The sequence below is a fragment of the Protobothrops mucrosquamatus genome, unplaced genomic scaffold (assembly GCF_001527695.2).
Source record: "Protobothrops mucrosquamatus isolate PMUCROS unplaced genomic scaffold, P.Mucros_1.0 scaffold415, whole genome shotgun sequence".
NCBI classification, from domain to species: domain Eukaryota; kingdom Metazoa; phylum Chordata; class Lepidosauria; order Squamata; family Viperidae; genus Protobothrops; species Protobothrops mucrosquamatus.
In genome coordinates, this window is record NW_015386744.1 from 374,019 (window position 1) to 395,184 (window position 21,166).

The following is a 21,166-nucleotide window of genomic DNA, read 5'->3' on the forward strand; positions in this document are numbered from 1 at the left end:
AATTAATCCTATCGTGATAGGTGTTATCAGATTAATGCACACAAGAGCTTAGAAATATACAATGCGTTATCATTTAAAGAACAATCACACCCACCTAGATTAAAAACCTACCTGTACATCCAGTTGTCCCTTTCTTTCCAGAATAACCGATTTCGCAGTGACAGATGAAAGAACCTTTTGTATTCTCACAGCTTCCACTCAGGCAGATGTTTGGGTTCAGATCACATTCATTAACATCTGGAGAGGGCAAAGAGTTTCATAGGTTGTAAAATGTGATTAATGCTCGACTATGTACTGAAACCAAGGCTCATTAACAAAGAAGGAACATTATAAATTTGGCAAGAAAAAACTATGGACTATTTGGAAATAGTTTTGTTTAGATGGAGCTAAGGCCCTGAGGGATGCTGAACTCTACCCCCGAGTGTATTAACAAGACAACATTTGCTGATGTTAGATCATCATTGTTTTCGCTCTCCGAAAACAATCTCAAAAGCGTGGACTGTCTCTGTGTTTATGGCTCCTAAGCTTTTTGTATTGTTCAGTCATAACTTCAATAGCATCAATATGCTCTAAGGCAGGGGTCCCCAATCCCTGGTCTGTGGACCGGGACCGGGCCGTGGCATGCCAGAAACTGGACAGCACAAACAAGTGAAGCCCCATCCACGGGATACAGGCAGCACGCGAAACCACGCCCCCTCTGGTCCACGGAAAAACCTCTCTCCACGGAACCGGTCCCTGTGCCCAAAACGTTGGGGGCAGCTGCTCTAAGGATCCATCTGTTTGTAGACATGCATAGTGTTCTTTATCGTTATTTTTTATTATCTCCATATACAAGGAGCTCAAACTTCCTCATAATACACAAAGACATTATGTGATTTTTTTTTATCAAACTCAGAACATCTTTGTGTGTGTGGAAGGACAATTGCAAGGTCTAAGCATTCTGCGCTAAAAATCTAAACATTGGGAAATCTTGTTCTTTTTGTAAGCTATCACCTCTGAAGACTTACTTGAAAACAAGTATTTCTCAGCTTGCCTTAATTTATTCTATATGCTTCTTTTAGGAAAAAAAAATGTAGTAGAATTCTCCAGATTTCAGTCTCATTCTTGGACAAGGATAATATGCAGGAAGTCTACTGATATGTCACGGGGGGATTATCGGACATAATAATTATGTCCGATAATAATGTTATTACAAAAAAATAGATACACGTCTCTGTTCAGTTAAAGGAAGAGACATTGAGATATCACTAAAAATTAATCCACAAATTAACGGCTCGGTATTAAGTGATACGTCAATGTGTTGTAGCAAAACAAATTGATTCAACCTCCATTTCCAAGCTAGTTCTTGGCAGGTGTAATGGTTTACAAATCCCAGAATTCCCGACCAACATAGGACCTGCTTCCTGGACATCTTGTAAGTCAACACCATCTGGATAAAGCCATTCAATGGATCATCAGTCGGAACCTTGACATATTTATTAGGTTTCCGTTCTGCCTTTGTTTCAGAAGCAAAAAACAACATATATATACTAGACTTTCCATATGCTCCCACTCAGCAACACTGCATAATAGACTGGGTGAAAAAGAATGGCTGGTCTGAGTCACAGTAATTGTCTATGGAACAGTGTGGATCTCAACTCTGACCTTGATGCTCTTTGAGGTTGGTTGTTTTCTTGCAGATGTTTCATTACCCAAACTAGGTAACATCATCAGTTGTCAGGAACTAGCACTGATGTTGCCTAGTTTGGGGTAATGAAACGTCTGCAGAGGAAACAACCAAGCTCAAAGAGCATCAAAGATCCCTCATTTCAACACTGAGATACAAATATTTTCCTTTATTGATCTAACCCAGGGGTGTCAAACTACCAGCCCGCAGGCCGGACACATCACACGGAAGCCGCGTCCACCCCATTGCTGGCAATGGCAAAACTGTCCCGAGATGTTGCGTGACGTCACATGATGTTGCGAGTTTGACATGTTTGATCTAACCTCCCTAATCCTTGATGAATACCATAAGCTACTTTCAGCTCTCATATGAAGAACTGCTGCTTGCTTCACTTTGGAAACGAACCGTTCTTTCTTTGATTCCATCCACAAGACAGACTCAACTGCCAACAAGAGTAAGATAACAGATTGCCACCAGAAGAAGAAATAATCAGGAAAATATTGGAATGCGCAGAGATGGAGAGATTAACTATGAGGTTGAAAGATAAAGAAGATACAGACTATTATCAAATTTGGGACCTATTTTATTGTTGGCTAGGAAAGAATGAAGGATTAGGAATTGAACATAGCAAACTCCAGACAACTCGATGATTGGAAAAATTAACATATGTTTATGAAAAGAAATCCAATAAAATCTTTATTAAAAAAAAGAGTAAGATAACAGATGTTTTACTTGCCTAAGCAAGTCTTCATGTCCTCTGATGTCATGAAGCCATCATAGCAGAGACACCTGTATTCTCCAGGGATGTTAGTGCATTGACCACCGTCACAGATGTTCGGATTGTTTTCACACTCGTCGATATCTAAAAGAAAAAAAGTCACAGGTAAATATTCAAGAGTTAGTCTTCTGCTTTCTTTCTGTCTCACAACAGAATGAAAATTGGACGGGGAGAATCTGGTCTTTTTTTCAACACCTATCCATCTAGGAAAGTCCATACCATTTCTTTGGACTATAATATTTTATTGAAATATCTGTGGCAATTCTGCATGTTCTCTTTCGGCTTACTTCACTACTTGATGTGTACAACTTCTCTAGGCCAGTGCTTATTGCTAACGATTTTGGATTGACATTAGATACAAGAAATTCCATCTAGGTAGGTAGGTAGGTAGGTAGGTGGGGGGGGGGGGGAGAGAGAGAGAGAGAGAGAGAGAGAGAGAGAGAGAGAGAGAGAGAGAGAGAGAGAGAGAGAGAGAGAGAGAGAGAGAGAGAGATCTATTTTTTTTTCTTTTTAACTCAGAGTGCTCTTGAATCTCTGGTATAAGTTCTCAGGCTTTTCCCCGTTAAGGTCACCGCATACCAGCTGAATATCCAGGACTTTGCTTGGTTACTCAAAAGAAATGTTTGCAAAACAAAGACTTGGGCCGAGATTCTCTTCTCATTGGAAAGAAAGGGTGTAACTCATCAAAAGATGAGTCTATTGTGGCTTTTAGGAATTAATGCAGCTGCAGAAAACTTAACTCATTTTAACTAACGAGTCCAAGAGACTGAGGATCATTATTCATTCTCTACGCAGCTTGCACCAAAGAAACAGAAAGCATTATAACAAGTTGTTTTTTTATAAGGAGATCCAATATGGAAGACATCCTCGGTTGGCCACTGATCATTTATTAATCACAAGATGCTATCAAACTCTAAAACAACTTGGATCTGGAGCCTTAGCTAAATAGTCGTGCAAAATGCAGAGATGTTTTATTTCTCTGGACTTAGGATTTGCTTGCTTGGAATTTGGCAGGCATATTTTCACCCCTTTTGATCTTGTATCTTTCCTTCTCTGAACTCAGGGCCTTCTCTTAAAAGCTGCCATCGGATGGGACCTTAAAGCATGATTTTGCTATAGCTGCCCCAGCCCTTTGGAACAGCCTTCCACCTGAGATTCAAATATTCTTTTCTGGAAAATCATGAAGAACCGGTTCTTCCCTCAGGAGTAGGGCTAGGATGGGGTTGAGCCAGGAGGCTAATAGATTGGTTGGCCTGAAGCCTGGTGGGAAGGGTTGTTTTGTTTTTATTCTTGGTTTTGATGGTTGTTATAAATCAAATAAATAAAAAAGGTCAACCATGACAGGCTGTTCATCTCACCCTTATTCCATTTTGGTGGCCAGAATGTGCAAAACAAATCCATTGGAAGAGCAGCCTCTTATAATCAGAGAGCATAGCAGGAAGGGACCTTGGAGGTCTTCTAGTCCAACCCCCTGCCTTGGCAAGAGCCTTAGAGCATCCCAGTCAAATGGTTGCCCAGTCTACCTTTGAAAATCTTCAGTGATGGAGCACTCACGACTCCAGGAAGCAAGCTGTTCCACTGATTAATAGCTCTCACTGTCAGGAAATTTCTCCTTACTTCTAAGTTGGATCTCTTTAGCAAGAGAAATTAATAAGAAACAATTCTGGGGAGTAGAATCTTGGAACTGGATAAGCTGGCATGCTTGGTTGGTATTCTAATCCATGCTAATCAGACGCGTTTCCACTTTTCTTTCAAAGCATTTCCTCCTATTGTTTCCCATAACAACCCCACTGTAAGTGGTCTGAAAGAGGACAGCTGGTTCAAAAAGCATTTTGTGAGTTGCTGTGATTGACAGGAGTAGAGATCTCCCCACCTCTACGCCAATATCTAAACCACCACATCACTCTGGATAGCCAATAAATCCCACTGAATGCAGCTTTTCTATATTAAAACTGCAGCTCCTGTCCCACATACAATTACTTGAACATAGCAGATTTCAATGGAACTCGCATTTGAGTAAACAGGCGAGCAAAGCTGTATTATGGTCAGAGAGGAAAATCAGGGGCATGGCCAAGACATTAGGAAATGTTGGGCAATATACAGTAAACATTCACAAATTTACTTTACCGGTGCAAGTTCTGTGGTCTGGCATTAGAGCAAAGCCAGGTCTACAGCTACATTCATAGCTGCCTTCTGAATTTGTACAGTATGTGTCACAACCGCCGTTTATTATACCGCATTCATCAATATCTGGAACAAAAAAATAAAAGAAGATACGGTCTTATACATTGCAATAATTGTCATGCTTTCTACCAAAGTCTACGCTGTGGAAATTTCAATGTTCCTAATACAGTGGAATCAAGGTAAATTAACCTTGAGCCCAGAATTATGACTGGAAGGTAGAGGCACAGATTGTCTCAGTGGGAAGCTTGTATGAACCCACCTGCACTCTGGAAGTTCATAATTTTAGCAGTCTACGCTCTACTAATTTTACAACTGGATTACTGCAAGGCACTGGACCAAGGGATACCCTTAAAAGAGATGGCAGCAAAGAAATCTAAGAAGAAATAAATAAATATCCGAGAAGAAGGCCAATCTCTTCTGCTGCTACTATGAAATCTACATATAGAACAGAATAACAGAGTTGGAAGGGACCTTGGAGATCTTCTAGTCCAACTCCCTGTTTAAGCAGGAAACCCTGTATACTATATCCTACACTATTTCAGACAAACGATGGTCCAATCTCCATGGAGTAGCTTGTGACACAAGGGAAACTTCATCTTTCCTCCTATTAGTACCATCATGGTTGAACAATTATTATTATTATTAATAATAATAATAATAATAATAATAATAATAATAATAATAATAATAATAATAATAATAATAAAGTTGGAAGGGACCTTGGAGGTCATCGAGTCCAACCCCCTGCTCAGGCAGGAACCCTACACCATTTCAGACAAATGGCTGTCCAGTCTCTTCTTAAAAACTTCCAGTGTTGGAACATTCACAGCTTCTGGAGGCAGGTTGTTCCACTGGTTAATTGTTCTGACTGTCAGGAAGTTTCTCCTTAGTTCTAAGTTGCTTCTCTCCTTGATTAGTTTCCATCCGTTGCTTCTCGTCCTGCCTTCAGGTGATTTGGAGAATAGCTTGACTCCCTCTTCTTTGGGGCAGCCCCTGAGATACTGGAAGGCTGCTATCATGTCCCCCCTTGTCCTTCTCTTCATTAAACTAGACCTACCCAATTCCAACAACCGTTCCTTATATGCTTTGACCTCCAGTCCCCTAATCATCTTTGTTGCTCTTCTCTGTACTCTTTCTAGAGTCTCAACATCTTTTTTACATCGTGTAGCCTCCAGTCCCCTACTTTACCTAAATTTATGTCAACTCTGATGACAGACAGGCAGTGTTTTTTGTCCAGCGAATGAGCTGCAGCTGATTTGGAAGAAGAAACTCACCAACACAAAAGAGTCTGTCAGGTGTAGATTGATATCCAGGGTTACAAGAACATTGATACTTTCCAACCATGTTGACACAGCGTCCGTTTCTGCACAGATTTAGACTCAGGTCGCATTCATTGATGTCTGTTTGAAAAACAAAGAGGGAGGGGAAATTGAAATCATTAAAACCCCCTCACCTTCCAACAATGCTGCATACAGACAGGAGAGTGTGATGTTAGGAACGTTTATATTAGTGCTTGGGATAAAAACCAAAAATCAAAGGATAATCCAGCAAAAGCTGTAACAAGAGAAGATGAAATTAAAGGCAAAAGGGGCTTAACACTGTGCCCCAAATATTAAAAGAGCCAATAACTCATGTCTGGCATCAGAGGGCTATAAATCTTCTCAAAATTTAAAGACTTTGCCAAGTGCTTTAAACCAAATTCCAGCCCAAAGGTCCTACTCAAAAAAAGGCTACGAAGAAAAAGGCAGAAACAACAGCATTTTATTATCCTCAGTTATGTTTTCTATTTCAGTTAAACTCAAGGGTCAGCAGGCAAAAATGAAACATACAGGGAGTCGAAGTCACATTGGCATTGAAAAAAGTGATTTGTGGCCAGTCCTCACACTTACAACAGTTGCAGAATACCCCCAGTCAAGGGATCAAATTTCAGCGGCTTGGCAACCGGCCTGTATTTACCTGCGCCGCAGCATCCTGGGCTCCTGTGGTCTCCATTTACGACTTTCCTTGTTGGTTTCCCCCGAGCAAAATCAATGGGGGAAAGACTAGATTCACTTAATGACTGAGTGATTCACTTAACAATTGTAGCGGCTCTCTTAACAAGCCTTGTTAAGTGAGGATCACGGTGGTTGGACAAGTCCCAAGCGGTTTGCCATCAGGCCAGCAGGCAGGTGAGCGTCTGGTGAGATGTGAGGGTGACAGAACCAAGCTTAGGCTGTTGCTGGGCTGGAGATCAACCTCTGATTTTCCTGCTGTCTTCCCCATTGCCTCTGCATATGGGAACTGGGCAGGAAATTTATTTATTTATTTATTTATTTATTAAATTTATATACCGCCCTATTTCCCTTACGGGACTCAGGGCGGTGAACAGGCGATACTAAAAACCACGATAATAAATAAATAGTTTCTGTTCTAAAATCGAATTAAATAACAGGCCTATTCTAAAAACACACCCATACAAAAAACCCCACTGAAACATAATCAAACTACGCCAGGCCGGCCGCACGGAATAGATGGGCCTTCAGGGCTTGCAAAGGCTGCATTAAATGCAACCGCTATCGGTGCAAGTCAGTGGCCAAGCACCCAAATCTTATATTAATTTTTGCTCCAAAAGACGCATTGGGGTTTATTTTCAGGGAAATATGGTATTGAATGCATCCGTCTGGCTGACATTCTTAACTGGGGTTTATTTTGGGGGGCAGGGCTTATATTACGAGCATCCTGACAAATCACGCTAGGGCTTATTTTCCAGTTAGGTCTTATTTTGGGAGAAACAGGGTATGAAACAAAACTGGCCTGCCCGACCTGTGTAAATGTTTAAATCTGTAGCGATCCAGGATTACTCTAAACTTAGTTTCTGGCACAGGGCAAGGTAACAGATCCAAATTTTGGGAGCCTGCCCTGTTTTTTTGAGGATGATGAGTCATTCTTTCCGTGCCTTATTCAGGATGTTTAAAAAGAAAACCTCTTGAGAAACTGCCAGGACAGGCTTGCAGCAGCCCAATGCCAAGACGTTCAGATGTAACTGTAGAAAGGAGCCAGGGATGCAGGAGAAATATTTTCCCTATTGTCATCGTACCCATGCAGGCAGAGATGTTGGCAGCCAGCTGATGGCCTGGAGGACAGTCGCACTTGTAGCTTCCTTCGGTGTTGATGCAAACGCCCCCTCTGCACAACATCGGGTTTCTCTCGCATTCATCGATATCTGCAAAAGGAAGACAAAAAGGGCTTGTGAAAAATATACAGGGAGAGGAGAGGAGGGTGAGAGCGCGTTAAGGTTTAAAGTTTCAGCCGTGAGAGCGTGTGTTTACGTGCTCTTCTGAGCTCTGTGCCTCCTCCCCAGTTTTTCTCTTCTGCCAGCAACTCCTCTAACCAAGCTGCTGTTTCCTTCCTTTTCTCTGCCCCAAGGGAACACCTCTCTTCTCAAACGCTGTTCTCCCAGGGAGAAAACCCATAACTTGTATGCCTCTCTTTTATCGGTTGGGGTTTTTTTTGCACTTCCTGCCCTCTTCCAGTCTTCCATTCTGCCTTTGTCTGGCTGTTTCCCTTCTCGCTGAGATGGAGGGACTGAGTCAGATCAGATCTGCTGGATTTGTCCAGATCTGGAAGTTAATTCTGGACCCGAGCCACAACCAAGACTTAAGTTTTCATGTGTTTGGTAGGAATCTGGGCAGACAACTCACGTCTCCCTGAGCTTGGTTGTTTTCTTGCGGATATTTCACTACCCAGCTAGATCACACATAGGGATGATGTTACCTATTTTGGATAATGAAACGTCTGCTAGAAGACAACCAAGCTCAGAGAGCGCCAAGGACCCCTCACTTCAACCCTGAGCAACAAATATTCTCCTTTATTGCAACTAACATCTCCCAAAAAACAGAGCAAAGGAGAATTATTTCATCCATTACTAGATGTAGATCTTTCTCCAAGATGGAAAAAAAAACCACCCAGATCTCATGGCATTCGTTTAGAGCAGTGATGGCGAACCTTTTAGAGACCGAGTGCCCAAGCCACAACCCAAAACCCACTTATTTATCGCAAAGTGCCAGGGCCGCATCAGCATTGTGGTGCCCTCGGGGGGGGGATACGGGGGCGTGGCCCATTGGATGGGCATGGCCCACTGGGTGGGCATGGCTGAGGTTGTCACGGCAGACTGGGTGGGCGTGGCTGGGGTGGACATGGCCATCTCGATATTGCTCATGGGGACGCCTGTGGGGGCCGGGCAGGGTTCGGGGAGATCCAGGGGGTCTCTGGCAGGTGAGGTGGTGGGCAGGAGGCCCAGCATAGATGGGGGGAGGCACGCAATCCTAGCTGGGACTGGGGGGCCATGGCGCCGATGGGGATCTGGCTTTCCCTACTCGGGGTGGCCTTTGGCTTACTGGGTGTGGGCGTGCTCTACCACTTCTACTCAAGATTGCTAGCTGGCCGCTTCGCCTCCTTTATGCTGGGTGGAGCTGCTGCTCCGGGTGGCGGCAGCGGCCTAATGGACCTGTGCAAGCTGCTGGCAGCGGCGGCGCATGTGCCCACAGAGAGGGGCCTGAGTGCCGCCTCTGGCACGTGTGCCATAGGTTTGCCACCACTGGTTTAGAGCATTATGATCACACTTTAGAAAGGGTACCGCAAGTTTCCTCGATCTGATACTTTCTAGATGAGTTTAGGGGAGATTTGGAGGGAAACGGATTTGAGAAGTATCTTGTACAGCTTTCAGAAGTCCAATCAACTTAAAAAAAACAGGAAAGAAAAACTATAGATATTAAAGGCATCCCCCATGCAATGCCTACTTACAGCTGTCGCAATAAAAATGGAGGTCAGGTGCCCACCCTTCTTTATAGTCATTGGGACTTTAAGGACCTCACGAAATAAACTTCAGCCCCGGAGCAAAAAAAAAATGACATAAAATAATATACCCATGCAGTTTTTCATCATCATAAATCCACTTTCGTAGCCCTCAAAGCATTCACAGTGGAAGTCTCCAGGCGTATTGACACAAATTCCTTGGCCACAGAGATCAGGAGAAATGCGGCATTCATCAATATCTGCAACAGAAAAAAATTAAACTTATTTCAAAAATTAACAGACACATGGCAAGCGTTGGCTAAAAAAAGGGTAAATATGAATAAACAAAAACCCGAGTCACACCAATATAAATACGTAGTTATTCCATTTTTATTCCTAGGGAAAGCCTCCATCCCAGTACTTGGCAAAGTTTGACTATCTCTAGAAAGATTTTGGTAGATTATGGGCATGATGAAAACTGCCTAATCTGGATATGTGGTGGGAGGGTTAAAGGGGTGGGGGGAAGTTAGGAGGTATGCCAGTATGAAGTCTTTCCAGAGAAGAAAATATCATAGGTCAGACTAGTGAAGCCTTATCTTTTGGTTCCCAAAGGAATGCAGTCAGTCTGAGGAGATTCTTGTAATATAGGTGATGAACAATAGAAACTACTTTGGCCTATTTACAGAGCTGTTCTGGTTTCTTGGGCCTGCCAGGAAATGAGACAATACATCCATTTGTCACCTCACCCTGATTCCTAAGAACAAGTATTCATTACCCACGCAGGACTATCTCCAAAGATGTCAAGTATATGAGAGTCACACTCTCTGCCTCATATCATTTTTAAAATCAGGCTTCCCCCAGCTACCTTAATCATCTACCTCACAATCCCCCAAATAAATAAGAGAGCCTTAATAGTTCCTGGATTCCTTTGACTACCATGCTGTTGTACACAGTTCTGACACGGAAATAGAAAGCACAGTTTATACTTTGGGATAACTGTTATAAACTTATTTTAGCCTCCAATTTGCTTTATTTCTCTCGTTATCTTCCTGATTTTTTTTTAAAAATATATTTTTTGTCTAATTCAGTGGTGGAAGTTGGGTGTTAACTTGGAAATATTCTCAGATAATTCCTCTACTGCTTTAAGGGGGGGGGGAATGTAGAAGACCAGGCTGAACCCGAGGGAGGGGTCAAATGCATCATCAGTCTCAAGTCCCTTCACACCCACAAGAGATCTAAGTCCAGCCCACCTTGAATTCCATTAACTCTTATCTACCGCCAATTTGTTTTAACCGTTAGTAGTTCAGATTCTTGTAGAAAACATTAGCATACAATAAAACTATATTCACTTGAACCGCCTGGACTCCTGATTTCCTACGTTTGACAGAAAAGAGATAATGGGCTCATTCTTCCCCTCAGTGTTAAGAAGTTTAGCTGTCTATTTAAAGGTTGTGGATGCTGTGGCGCTTCTCCGCAACTCACTGACTAAGAAACATGAACCGGCAACAGAATAGGAGCCTTCGTAACCTATTTCACCACAAGCTGCATGCAAACCTTTCTGAAGAAACAAAACTTCATCTGAAGTCCAAGAAATTTACCTGTGCAGTTCCTCTCATCGGAATCAAGTGCAAACCCGCTGTCGCATTTACACCGGAAGCTGCCAATGGTGTTTCTGCATTTTCCGTAGGTGCACAATCTTGGAATCATTTTGCATTCGTTGATATCTGAGACCAAGAAACAGCAATTTTTCAAAACAAAATCCAGTATATATAACCACCCATAAATCACAATAAATAAAACCGCTGCAGTTTTATAGTTGGTGAACTCTTCAAACTACATCATTTGAGCATTAGGCAGTACTCCTAGACATCTGAAGAGGAATGGCTTCCCCATTGACTTTGCTTGTCAGAAGTTCGCAAAAGGGGATCCCGTGACGCCAGTATGCTGCAACCGTCATAAATATGAGTCAGTTGCCAAGTGTCTGAATTGTGATCAAATGGCTGCAAGGGTTATAAATGTGAAAAACAGCCATAAGTCACTTTTTCCAGTGTTGTCATAATTTCAAACAGTCACTAAATGAACAGTTGTAAGTCAAGGACTACCTGTATTATGTTTACATAGGGCAGTAGATTACTTCTAATTTTCCCTTGTAGAAATAGATTCGATGTTCTTAGTCTTTGATCAAAAGGAGAACCATCCTGACTAATTTCTTCCCCATCAGCATTTAGCTTGCATTAATCAAGCAACACAAGAGTTAGAAATGTATGTTGCTATCCCAAGCATACTTGGTAGGAAGTAAAATGATTAAACACAATGGACTTCACTTTTGATGTAAAATGAATAGGGCTGTGTTTCAGTCCTTTTTCTGTTTTTCCTTGGATATTTGTTTTGCTTTCTTTATCTTACCTCTACAATTTCTTCAGATTATGTCCCACCCTGCTTCTATTAGTGATTCATAAATGCTTAGTCAAATGAGATAATTCAACGACAGTAACATCTGCGCTGGGCGCAATCCCTGATTCTTAGAAGTTTTATTAGCCACCAATTTCCAATGTCTTCACTGGAATAACATTCCATTCGAATAAGAATGGCTTAGCTAAAACAAATAATCACGAGGGGCGCCTTACATGTTGGCAACTGTTCCTTTGGGTTTCAAAGAAGGTATGACTCATAATTATGTCCCCACCCTTGTCTGATTCCCATCCAATTCCCATCATGACCACCCTTAGCAGACTCAGAGGAGAGAAGAACCTTTAAGTATGTTTTAGTTCTTCTTTCGTCTCCTTGGAGAAGACACATCTAGATCAATGCCTAGCATCTCCTCCCAAGCCTAACACCTCAGGAAGAATACAGAACAAGACAAAGACACACCAGTTCTATAAATGTTCTTCTATTGTCCGATCAGTTAACAGACAGGAAAGGGTTAACCGTACCATTCTGGAATATAACTTAGAACTTCAAGATTCCACTCTTGAAATAGTAGACTTTACCCATCCCTTTTAACAGGTTAGGGAAATTGAAACTGATTGCGAGAATTTGGGAGCAGAGAACCCAGTCCCAATTTTATTACTCTACTGATAGCGAACGTTACGCCCAGGCAACAATTCTGATATGAGAAACCCATGATGACGTGGGCACTTCAATAAACCATGTTTCTCACAAACGTTATATCTTGGTTCCAATGGTTTGGGTTCTTCAACCTCAACTGTTGCACTGAAAATAAGATAAGATTCACCAGTTCAGAACTGGGAATAAAAGAGGAAAAATTCCCCATCTTTATGCTGTGGGTTTCCAAGAATGCTGCCTTCCTCTCCAGATTTATTCAAACCCAACCACATCAAAGGGGTTGCCCTGAAAATTTGCCTCAGAGGAAGGCGGGAGAAACAAAACAAATACATTCAGCGGAACCCTTCTTTGCAGGAGCAGCCATTTTGTCTCACCTTTATAGAAAGGCTTCCCATTTATAATTTCTCCCCTGGTGGAAAATCCCGGTCCTCGTGGGCAAAGAGCTTCGTATTCAGGAGTGGCCCTTATGGGACATTCGTCACAATCAGGTCCCCAAGCGGCGCCAACAGAACAGCAACAAGCGTCCAGACGGTGTCTCCCTCCAACGGGTGCGGTGCAGTCTTCGTCATCGTGTTTCAGATAGCAGGACTCCAAGCGAATATCTGTTGGGGGGACGTGGGGGTATTTAGCAATCCAGCAGAGAAAAGGGGTGGAGCAAAGGAACAGGGAAACCTCACCACCTGGAAAACCTTGAAACTCCCCATCTTTTGCAATTTGATAATGTTGTTTTACATGTTTAAGTTCTAATCTCAAAGTATTCGCTTTTATTGTCTCGATTAAATTGCACACCCCGTCCAGAGTCCCTCTGTGAGAGAGAGGGGCAGTTAAAAAAGTTTGATATGTTAAATAAATAAAAAATCAATTTAAAAAATCAATTTAAAGGTAAATATGGCAAAAAAAGGGGCAGGGAGGGGTGGAGGGAGGCAGAGAATGAATATGGAAAACCATACAGCGCTGGTAGTCCAAAGCTATACAAGATATGCTCATATGCCTTCTACTGTCTTAGTAGAAAATCTAAGAATTTCTTAGCAGAAATTGAAAATTGGACACTGAACGTTTAAGCTATGTTTTTTTTTCAGATCAACTATAAATCATTGGCTTCATGCAACTTGCAAAACCATAAACTATATTCTTTAAGACACAATGCTTAGGTCAACAGAACATGCAGATCGAACATGAAACAAACCAGGTTAGGGCTATGAATGTTTGTGCCCTCTCATGCTTAGCCTCCTCCTCCATGAAGAGCAGTCATCTGCAGTCCTTTTTTCTAAAAGGACCGTCCATTTTGAATAAAACGGGGGGCTGAGAATGGCTTTTGTATTTAAGAGTCTTTTGGGGGGTGACTTTAGTTGGTTGCACACATTTTTCTTTGCCAAATCCCTCTACTATTATATTCTCTTCAACTTCTTCTACACATCTGGTATAGAAGAGCTAAGAAAACAACCGCAATCAAAGCAGACATATCCATCTTTCAAATCGTAAGCTCATTTAGAGCCTCACAAAAGTGTTTGGAGAATAATAACAGAGTTTCCTTCGCCGCCAACAACTGTTAACCGTTTTATTTGGGAATCCTTATCATTTTGCTGTAGATAAAGATAGCATCTTCTTAGGTCATGTCTAGCTGGCCATCCCAACTGCCAATGGCTTTAAAGATTAGGCAAACAAATATCTCAGAACCAGCTTTCACAAGACTTAACAAGCCACAACCGGAAGACTTAAGTACAGCCATCCCTCACGGTAAACATTTTCCTCTCTCCGAAGGCCCACTGAAATCAGAGGACTGAGAGGGAGAATCTGTTTTTAGCCTTCTCTCATATGATGGACAGCAGAAATTTCTGAAGAAGGAGTAACCCTTGGTTTATGGAAGAGACCAATTGTAACGTGAAACCATGAATGGGTTTTGCACCCAGTGGGTTTGATCGAATCTTATGGGAGCCCTGAACGCTTACCAATGCATCTCCGTCCAGTTGCGTCCAAGGTCATTCCATTGGGACACTGACATATGAAGGATCCCAAAGTGTTGACACACTGGCCATTGGTGCACACGCCGGGAAACACTACACACTCATTCACATCTGCGCACATATTGAAAAAGAAAAGTTTAAAATATCAGTAAAGATACAGAGGGATCCAATACTTCCATCATACTGTTTTTTCAAATCTCTATTACTATTTTGGACATGGTTGACCAACTCTATTCAGAAGCAAAAGGAGCCCATAAATTACACATTCAGGGCACAGTCTAGGGGCGAGCACAGATTCGTGATTCGTAGGGAAATGTTTCTGTTTTTAAGAACTTGGATTTAATCACATCCAACAGAGCTGACTTCAATTTCCCAGGGTGGGAAAACGATATTGCCTCCATATAGGGTAGCCCCAGGCAGATAGAAAAAGATATTAAAAAAATATAGATATCAATCAAAGATATGATTTTATTGTTGTCACCAGAGGACGGGGGAGTTATTGTTTTTTTTAATTGTGGGCTTTTAATCTTTGTAAGCCACCCAGAGTCACTAAGAGTGAATTAGGCAGCCATGTAAGTGTTAATAGACAAACAAACAAATAAGAGAATTATTGCAGACCACTCATTTTTTAGAGGAATAAGGGACAAAGGTGCAACTGCAGGATTCAAATTTGCTCTTCAAAAGCATCTGACATTTAAAAGGGCTACGTGCCAGGCTCTTAACACAATTGCTTAAGAAAGCATATTTAAAACAGCAGTGGGGAGAGAAAATGGTTCACCCTCGACCCGTAGGAAACAACTCCATTGGCTTTTCAAAAATTCTGAAGAGCCTGTGACCGTTATCCAAGACTACTATCTTGGAAGAATAACTTTCCGTGCCTGAACAATGAAAAAAATGTTCTGAGCCTTCCCTTGCAATCTGGATTAGGTGGAGCCCTGTTTTTCCTCCCTTGGGGTAGATAAGTTATGTACAGTCAATCTGTGATAGAGTAGATCCAAGCTATTGGGTCATTATCTTGGAAAGCAAAAAAATTTAAAAAAAGAGAGAGAGAGAGTGATTAGGGACACGACTGTGATGGTGGCGATGGGCTGTTCCTTCTCTCGCTCTCCTTCTGAAACAAAACATATGGGAATCATTTGTTTTTTTTTTCAAACCGATCGGCAGCTGTGCCGTGTCAGGTTGTGTTAGTCAGTCCGACCCAACACAGTATAAAGTGCTTGAGGAAAAGGGCTTAATGGACAGGACCACGGATGTCATTTGGAAACGTTGCAGTCAAGGTAGACTACTCTATCAGCACTCTTCCAATGATGACTGACATAAAGGAAAGCAATGGAAGGATGCATGCCAAAACAGGCTGAGGAAAGGGATAAACAGGGAGGGAAGGCCTTCAAACCATGGTGTACACCATTCCTTTCACTTCCTTTGACAACCACCACTGATGGGAAGAGGGCATCCTATCTGCTTTTCAGGAATTCCACAAGACTGCTTTTAATCAATTGAGTTCCTCAATTGAGTTCCTTTCTACTTAATCTTCTGCTTCTCAAGCAAGCTTTCCACCCTCTCTGATATAAGATCTTCTTTCTAATATTTATGGGATATTTCAAGAGCCCTTGGCTTTTCTTTTTCTCCACCAACTATTCACACCTTTTTATGTACCGCAAGGACGCTGTTATATCTGGAAGCAAGGAAGAAGAAAACCAGAATCATCTACACATCCACCCTAGGAAAGAAGGATTAACACATCACCCGCTTGGAATATTTTGCAATACCAAAGGCGATGTTGCAATTTGGGGCTCATCCTTTTTCCCTCAAGAACCAAAGGAATGCAATTGTTAATAAAGATGGACGATTCTGTCTCTTTTTATTTGACTCAGTTTCATATTTTCCCATGTTTTCTTCTATCGGGGGAATTTTTTCACACACAAAAAAAATGGGTTGTAGTTATTGTGAAGCAGGCTTTTGGTGTATGCAAGTTTCCTTTCCGAACCACATTTTCTGAAATATAGTGTATTTTTCTGCATGTTTGTTCCTCCTGTGTCGTTCTCTTTAATGCATGCATTTTCATACATTTTTTAAAAATCTGACAACCCACTCTCAAAATTCTGAAATGTACAATTGCATCTGAGAATGAGTATAGTCTTTAGAAGGACTTCTGAAACCCAAGTCTTCTGAGATGTAATGTCTTTTTTTTTGTACTTGAAACATTACATTCTCAGTGTCAAAACAGTGAGCTTTGTAAAATTCCACTCTAAAAAAGCTTCAAAAGCAAACAATCTCAACACAATTATTAAGTGGACAGAATTATTATAATTTTTTTTTCTCCCGTTGCCTACATTGGGTTATTCTGTTTCATATTCCAAGGCAAGAATACATACCTTCACACTGATTTCCCCTTATCCTTGAATATCCTTTTGAACATATTGGATCTAAAGCAAATGAAACAGAAACTTAATTGGAGAAGAAGTGTTACAGCTCTTCTATGCAGGAACGCTTCCAAATAAATTATAACTAATAATGATTAAGGAAGGAAAAGGGTTACAAGAGGAACAAAGTACTCTAACACGGAGGTCCCCAACCTTTTGGGCACCGGGGACCGGTTCTGTGGAGAAAGGATTTTCCGCGGACCGGAGGATGCTACCTGCATCCCACAAATGGGGCTTTGCTTGTTTGTGTGGTCCGGTTGCTGACATGCCGCGGTCCGGTACTGGTCCACGGCCCAGGGGTTGGGGACCACTGCTCTAACAGTGATAACCAGAACAGTATTAAGAATGTTTTCTTGGAAAAAATCTACTGTATTTAAAAAGGAATAGTTCCCAATTATAATGGAATTGCAATACCTACATTATATCCTTGCATACAAGTTAAAGGTGTAGTAACAAAAAGACTATTCACAATAATCTGGGGTAAAGTTTTTTTTTAATGGGAAGCTCTCTGTGGTTTATTATGCAATCTGCAAGAAAATTGTGTGAAAATTCCCTGCACTTGCAAGGCATGATGTAATAGTGAAGAAACATGTCCTAATTATATTAATTATGTATCTATATGTTTACCTTTCTGGATGCTAAGAATTGTCACCAACTTCATAGCACATAATCTACCTATCAATTATATATTATTTCTTCCTGTATATTGCTGAACACTGCCCAGAATCGCTTAAATGAGATAGGCAGTGCAGAAATTTCATAAATAAATAGCCTAACCTTTGGAACACAGGTAGTCTTCAAGCTGAAAATTTCTGTTGCTAAGCAGGGCCGTTGTTAACTGAGTTTTACCCCCATTTGATGACCTTTCTAGCCACAGTTGTTAAATGAAGCACTGCAGTTATTAGTAACACAGTTAATCGGGCTTCCCCATCAACTTTGCTTGTCAGAAGCTCGCAAAAGAGGAACAAGTGACTCCAGGACACTGCAACCGTCTTAAGTACATGTCAGTTGCCAAGCGTCTGAATTTTGATCTTGTGACGGATGCTGCAACAGTTCTAAGTGTGAAAAGTTGACCCATTGGGACCCGCATATCAAAATAACCTACCTTATGTGCGGCCAGAATTTGAAAATTACATTTAACACAGCACAGTACCTGAGCACAATGGTTCGGCTGAGATCGGCATAGGTGAGACTGATTGGGGTAGATTGTAGGGGTGATAGTGAAATATAATTTTATCATATTTTATCTATCTACATCTTAAATTGCCGTATCTGATTCTAATTTCATTTTAAAAATGTATTTTATCCCAATTTCATTTTAAATTGTATTTTATTTCTGTTTTGTCCTAAATTATATTTTAACTAATTCCATTCTAAATGGTTTTTTACTGCATTTTAGTATAATGTGTGTTTGGAACTCTGTGCCTTGATACGGCCCATGGGTTAATCAATAAAGATTATTATTATTATTATTATTATTATTATTATTATTATTATTATTATTATTATTATTATTATTATTATTGCAATTATGAAAAGTCCCCTTTTTCAGATAAACTTTTGCATGAATGCAGTAAATTAATGCAGGAGTACAGCACAAAGGTCTCACCTTTTTCACACGGGACACAGGGACTGCCCCAAGCAGCACCCAGCGAGGAACAGCACTGAGACTTCAGCGTGGCCCCGTTGATATTTATTTCACATCTCCCATTCACGATGGTCTGCCAACAAGTGCCTTTGGCCGTCTCTGTTAGAACACACAAGCACAGCACCATAAGAGAATGCAGGATCAAGGAGCTACTTTAAGTTGCTGCAATGTGCAAAGGGGAATGCTAGTTCAATCCTCATCATGACCCAACCGGTGAGGTGGGCCATTACGACACTCTTAAAGACTGGATGAAAAGGGGGAAGGCTCAGAGGAATACATTACCAATGCAGACGGTTTTGGAGGGATCCAAAGTACTTTCGGGCGAACATTCACAGACGAAAGAGCCAGGGATATTTTTACACACGCCGTTGACACAGGGGCTGGATTCGCATTCGTCAATATCTAGAAGAGCAAAAAAGCAAATCTGAACGGCCCGAAGGAGGACAGAGAGGCAGAGAGTGCTCTGTTTGATTATTTAAAAATAATATATGTTTAAAAACAATGTATTCGCCCCTATTGCAACTAATATATATGTTTCCTGTTCAGCAGAGAAGATGGAATTCCGACATTTGGTTTGGCGCAAGATGATTACACCTGCTCTTCATGGAGAAATTGTTTGTCTTTCACCTGTGATATCCAATCACTAGCAAGGACCTGCGGCTCCACGCAAGCCACACACCCTGTACACACCTGTCTTCAACCTATTGTAAGGGCAACTTGCAAATGGAGAACTGCATGAACTTATCTTAACTCATCCAAGGTTCTGGATTAAAGCGCCTGGATCAAATACACAGGTGGTCCTGGACTTACGACTACAACTGAGCCCAAGATTTATGTTGCTAAGCGAGACATTTGTTAAGTGAGCTTTACCACCTTTCTTGCTATACTTGTTAAGTGAATCACTGCAGTTGTTAAGTTAATAACACGGTTGTTAACGTCCCCATGGACGTTGCTTGTCAGAAGGTCACAAAAAGGGACCCCGTGACCCCGGGACACTGCGACCGTCATAAATATGAGTCAGTTGCTAAGCATCTGAATTTTAATCACGTGACCAAAGCAATGCTGCAAAGGTCATAAATGTGAAAAACGGCCGTAAGTCACTTTTTTCAGTGCCGTTGTAACTAAATGAACTGTTATAAATCGAGGACTACCTGTGTACTTTAATTCCCCAATGTTAAACTTTAGAACAGGGAATATGTTGCGTGCATAAAATGAACAGAGTTAAAGTGAACAGAATTCATTATTACGCAAATATTAAACTATCCTATTGGAAGCAAATGTAGCCTGTAAACTTGACCCCCCACTTTAGAATCAGGCAGAACTTTTGAGGGGAAAAAAATGGAGCTTTTTCATTACCTTCACACGTCTGTAGATCCGGTTTATACACAAATCCCTTGGGACAGGTGCAAGTGAAACTTCCAGGGGTGTTCCTGCATTGCCCATTGTCACAAAGCAACCTGTTCACGGCACATTCATCAATGTCTGCAAAGATAATTAAGATAATTCAGCAATGTCTGCAAAAATTGCATGCTTCAATGCCACTAATGTTGGGGGGGGGTTGTCTCTTTCATATGAGGCTGTAAAAAATAAGTTTTTATTTAAGGAAAGGAATAGACTTCGCTAATAGGAATGTTTTTCCATATAATATTATAAAAGAAGGTTTGGTTTAACATCGAAGTCAGTGGAAATGAAGTAAACTATTTGCCATTTTTGTCCTTTATACAACAACTTTCCAAACCTCCTTTCTGCCTGTGGCAAGGAAAATGGGTATTTCAAGAAAGATCAAAGGCGTCATGAAGATAATCTAAGTTTTTCTTCTTAAGAATATTTTCTCCCTTGAGATAAAAAGATGAAGTCGTGGGAAATCAACAGACCTCCAACGGGAGGGCAGTATCGTCTGGACCCCTCGTAAAACTGATCCAGTGAACCATATATTATGTGACAGTGTGTAAATATATATTTTAAGAACAGATTTCATTAAGCTTGACATTCTGTCTGCATGCAACATTTTATCAGCCTGGCTTGCTGGAAGGCAATAAAACCATTCCAACAGATTTGATCCAGCAGCTGAGTCACCAATGCAGAAAGAGACACATCAAAACTTTCTTAATATGTCTAGCTCAAAACTGATATAACGTTCATGGCACAGGGCCATACCATTGGCCAATGGTTCTCAACCTATGGTCCACCCTGAAGGACAGGAGAAGAGTAGCTACCAAGGCAATGCTCAGTTAAAGAGAAGTCTGAGTCTGAGCCAAGATAGTAACTTGTAAAAACGTTTCATATAAGCCCCTTCTTTGTTCATGTAAAGATCAGTTGAGGAAGGGGAAAACATATTCAGATTTGCAAGACGATGCTGCCATAGCTGCTACAATAAAAGCAGTCCTAACTATTGTGTGGAATGTAGTCCAGAGTCAGAGGGACAGGCTCTTTCACAGAGGACAAAGAGACAACAGTAGCTTAGAATCTTTAGCAGTTCATTGTGTATATCTAATAGTTATGCAGATAATTGCTTGGATATGGCAAGATTAAGGTTAGGCTCAAGGAACCAAAGACGACACCAAGAGCAGTTTCTTTATTGTTGTTTGCCTATAGACAGAAATCTTCCCAAACTCAAGTAACTATCTGTATAACTATTAATTATACTCTGTGAACTACTAAGGT

At 41.2% G+C, this 21,166-nt stretch overlaps 1 protein-coding gene across 1 annotated transcript in view; it reads right to left on the minus strand.

Annotated features, from left to right (window-relative positions):
* The window catches only part of FBN1 (fibrillin 1), a 149,130-nt gene that overhangs the window by 52,317 nt on the left and 75,647 nt on the right, over positions 1-21,166 (minus strand). The window contains exons 18-30 of the mRNA XM_029284183.1: positions 19,859-19,984; positions 18,785-18,904; positions 18,464-18,601; positions 16,807-16,857; positions 14,417-14,542; positions 12,842-13,069; positions 11,000-11,125; positions 9,533-9,661; positions 7,705-7,830; positions 5,903-6,028; positions 4,572-4,694; positions 2,403-2,528; positions 112-237 (exon numbers count right to left, since the gene is read on the minus strand). Coding sequence (XP_029140016.1) covers positions 112-237; positions 2,403-2,528; positions 4,572-4,694; positions 5,903-6,028; positions 7,705-7,830; positions 9,533-9,661; positions 11,000-11,125; positions 12,842-13,069; positions 14,417-14,542; positions 16,807-16,857; positions 18,464-18,601; positions 18,785-18,904; positions 19,859-19,984 — 1,671 coding nt within the window. The remainder of the gene's footprint in view (positions 1-111; positions 238-2,402; positions 2,529-4,571; positions 4,695-5,902; positions 6,029-7,704; positions 7,831-9,532; positions 9,662-10,999; positions 11,126-12,841; positions 13,070-14,416; positions 14,543-16,806; positions 16,858-18,463; positions 18,602-18,784; positions 18,905-19,858; positions 19,985-21,166) is intronic.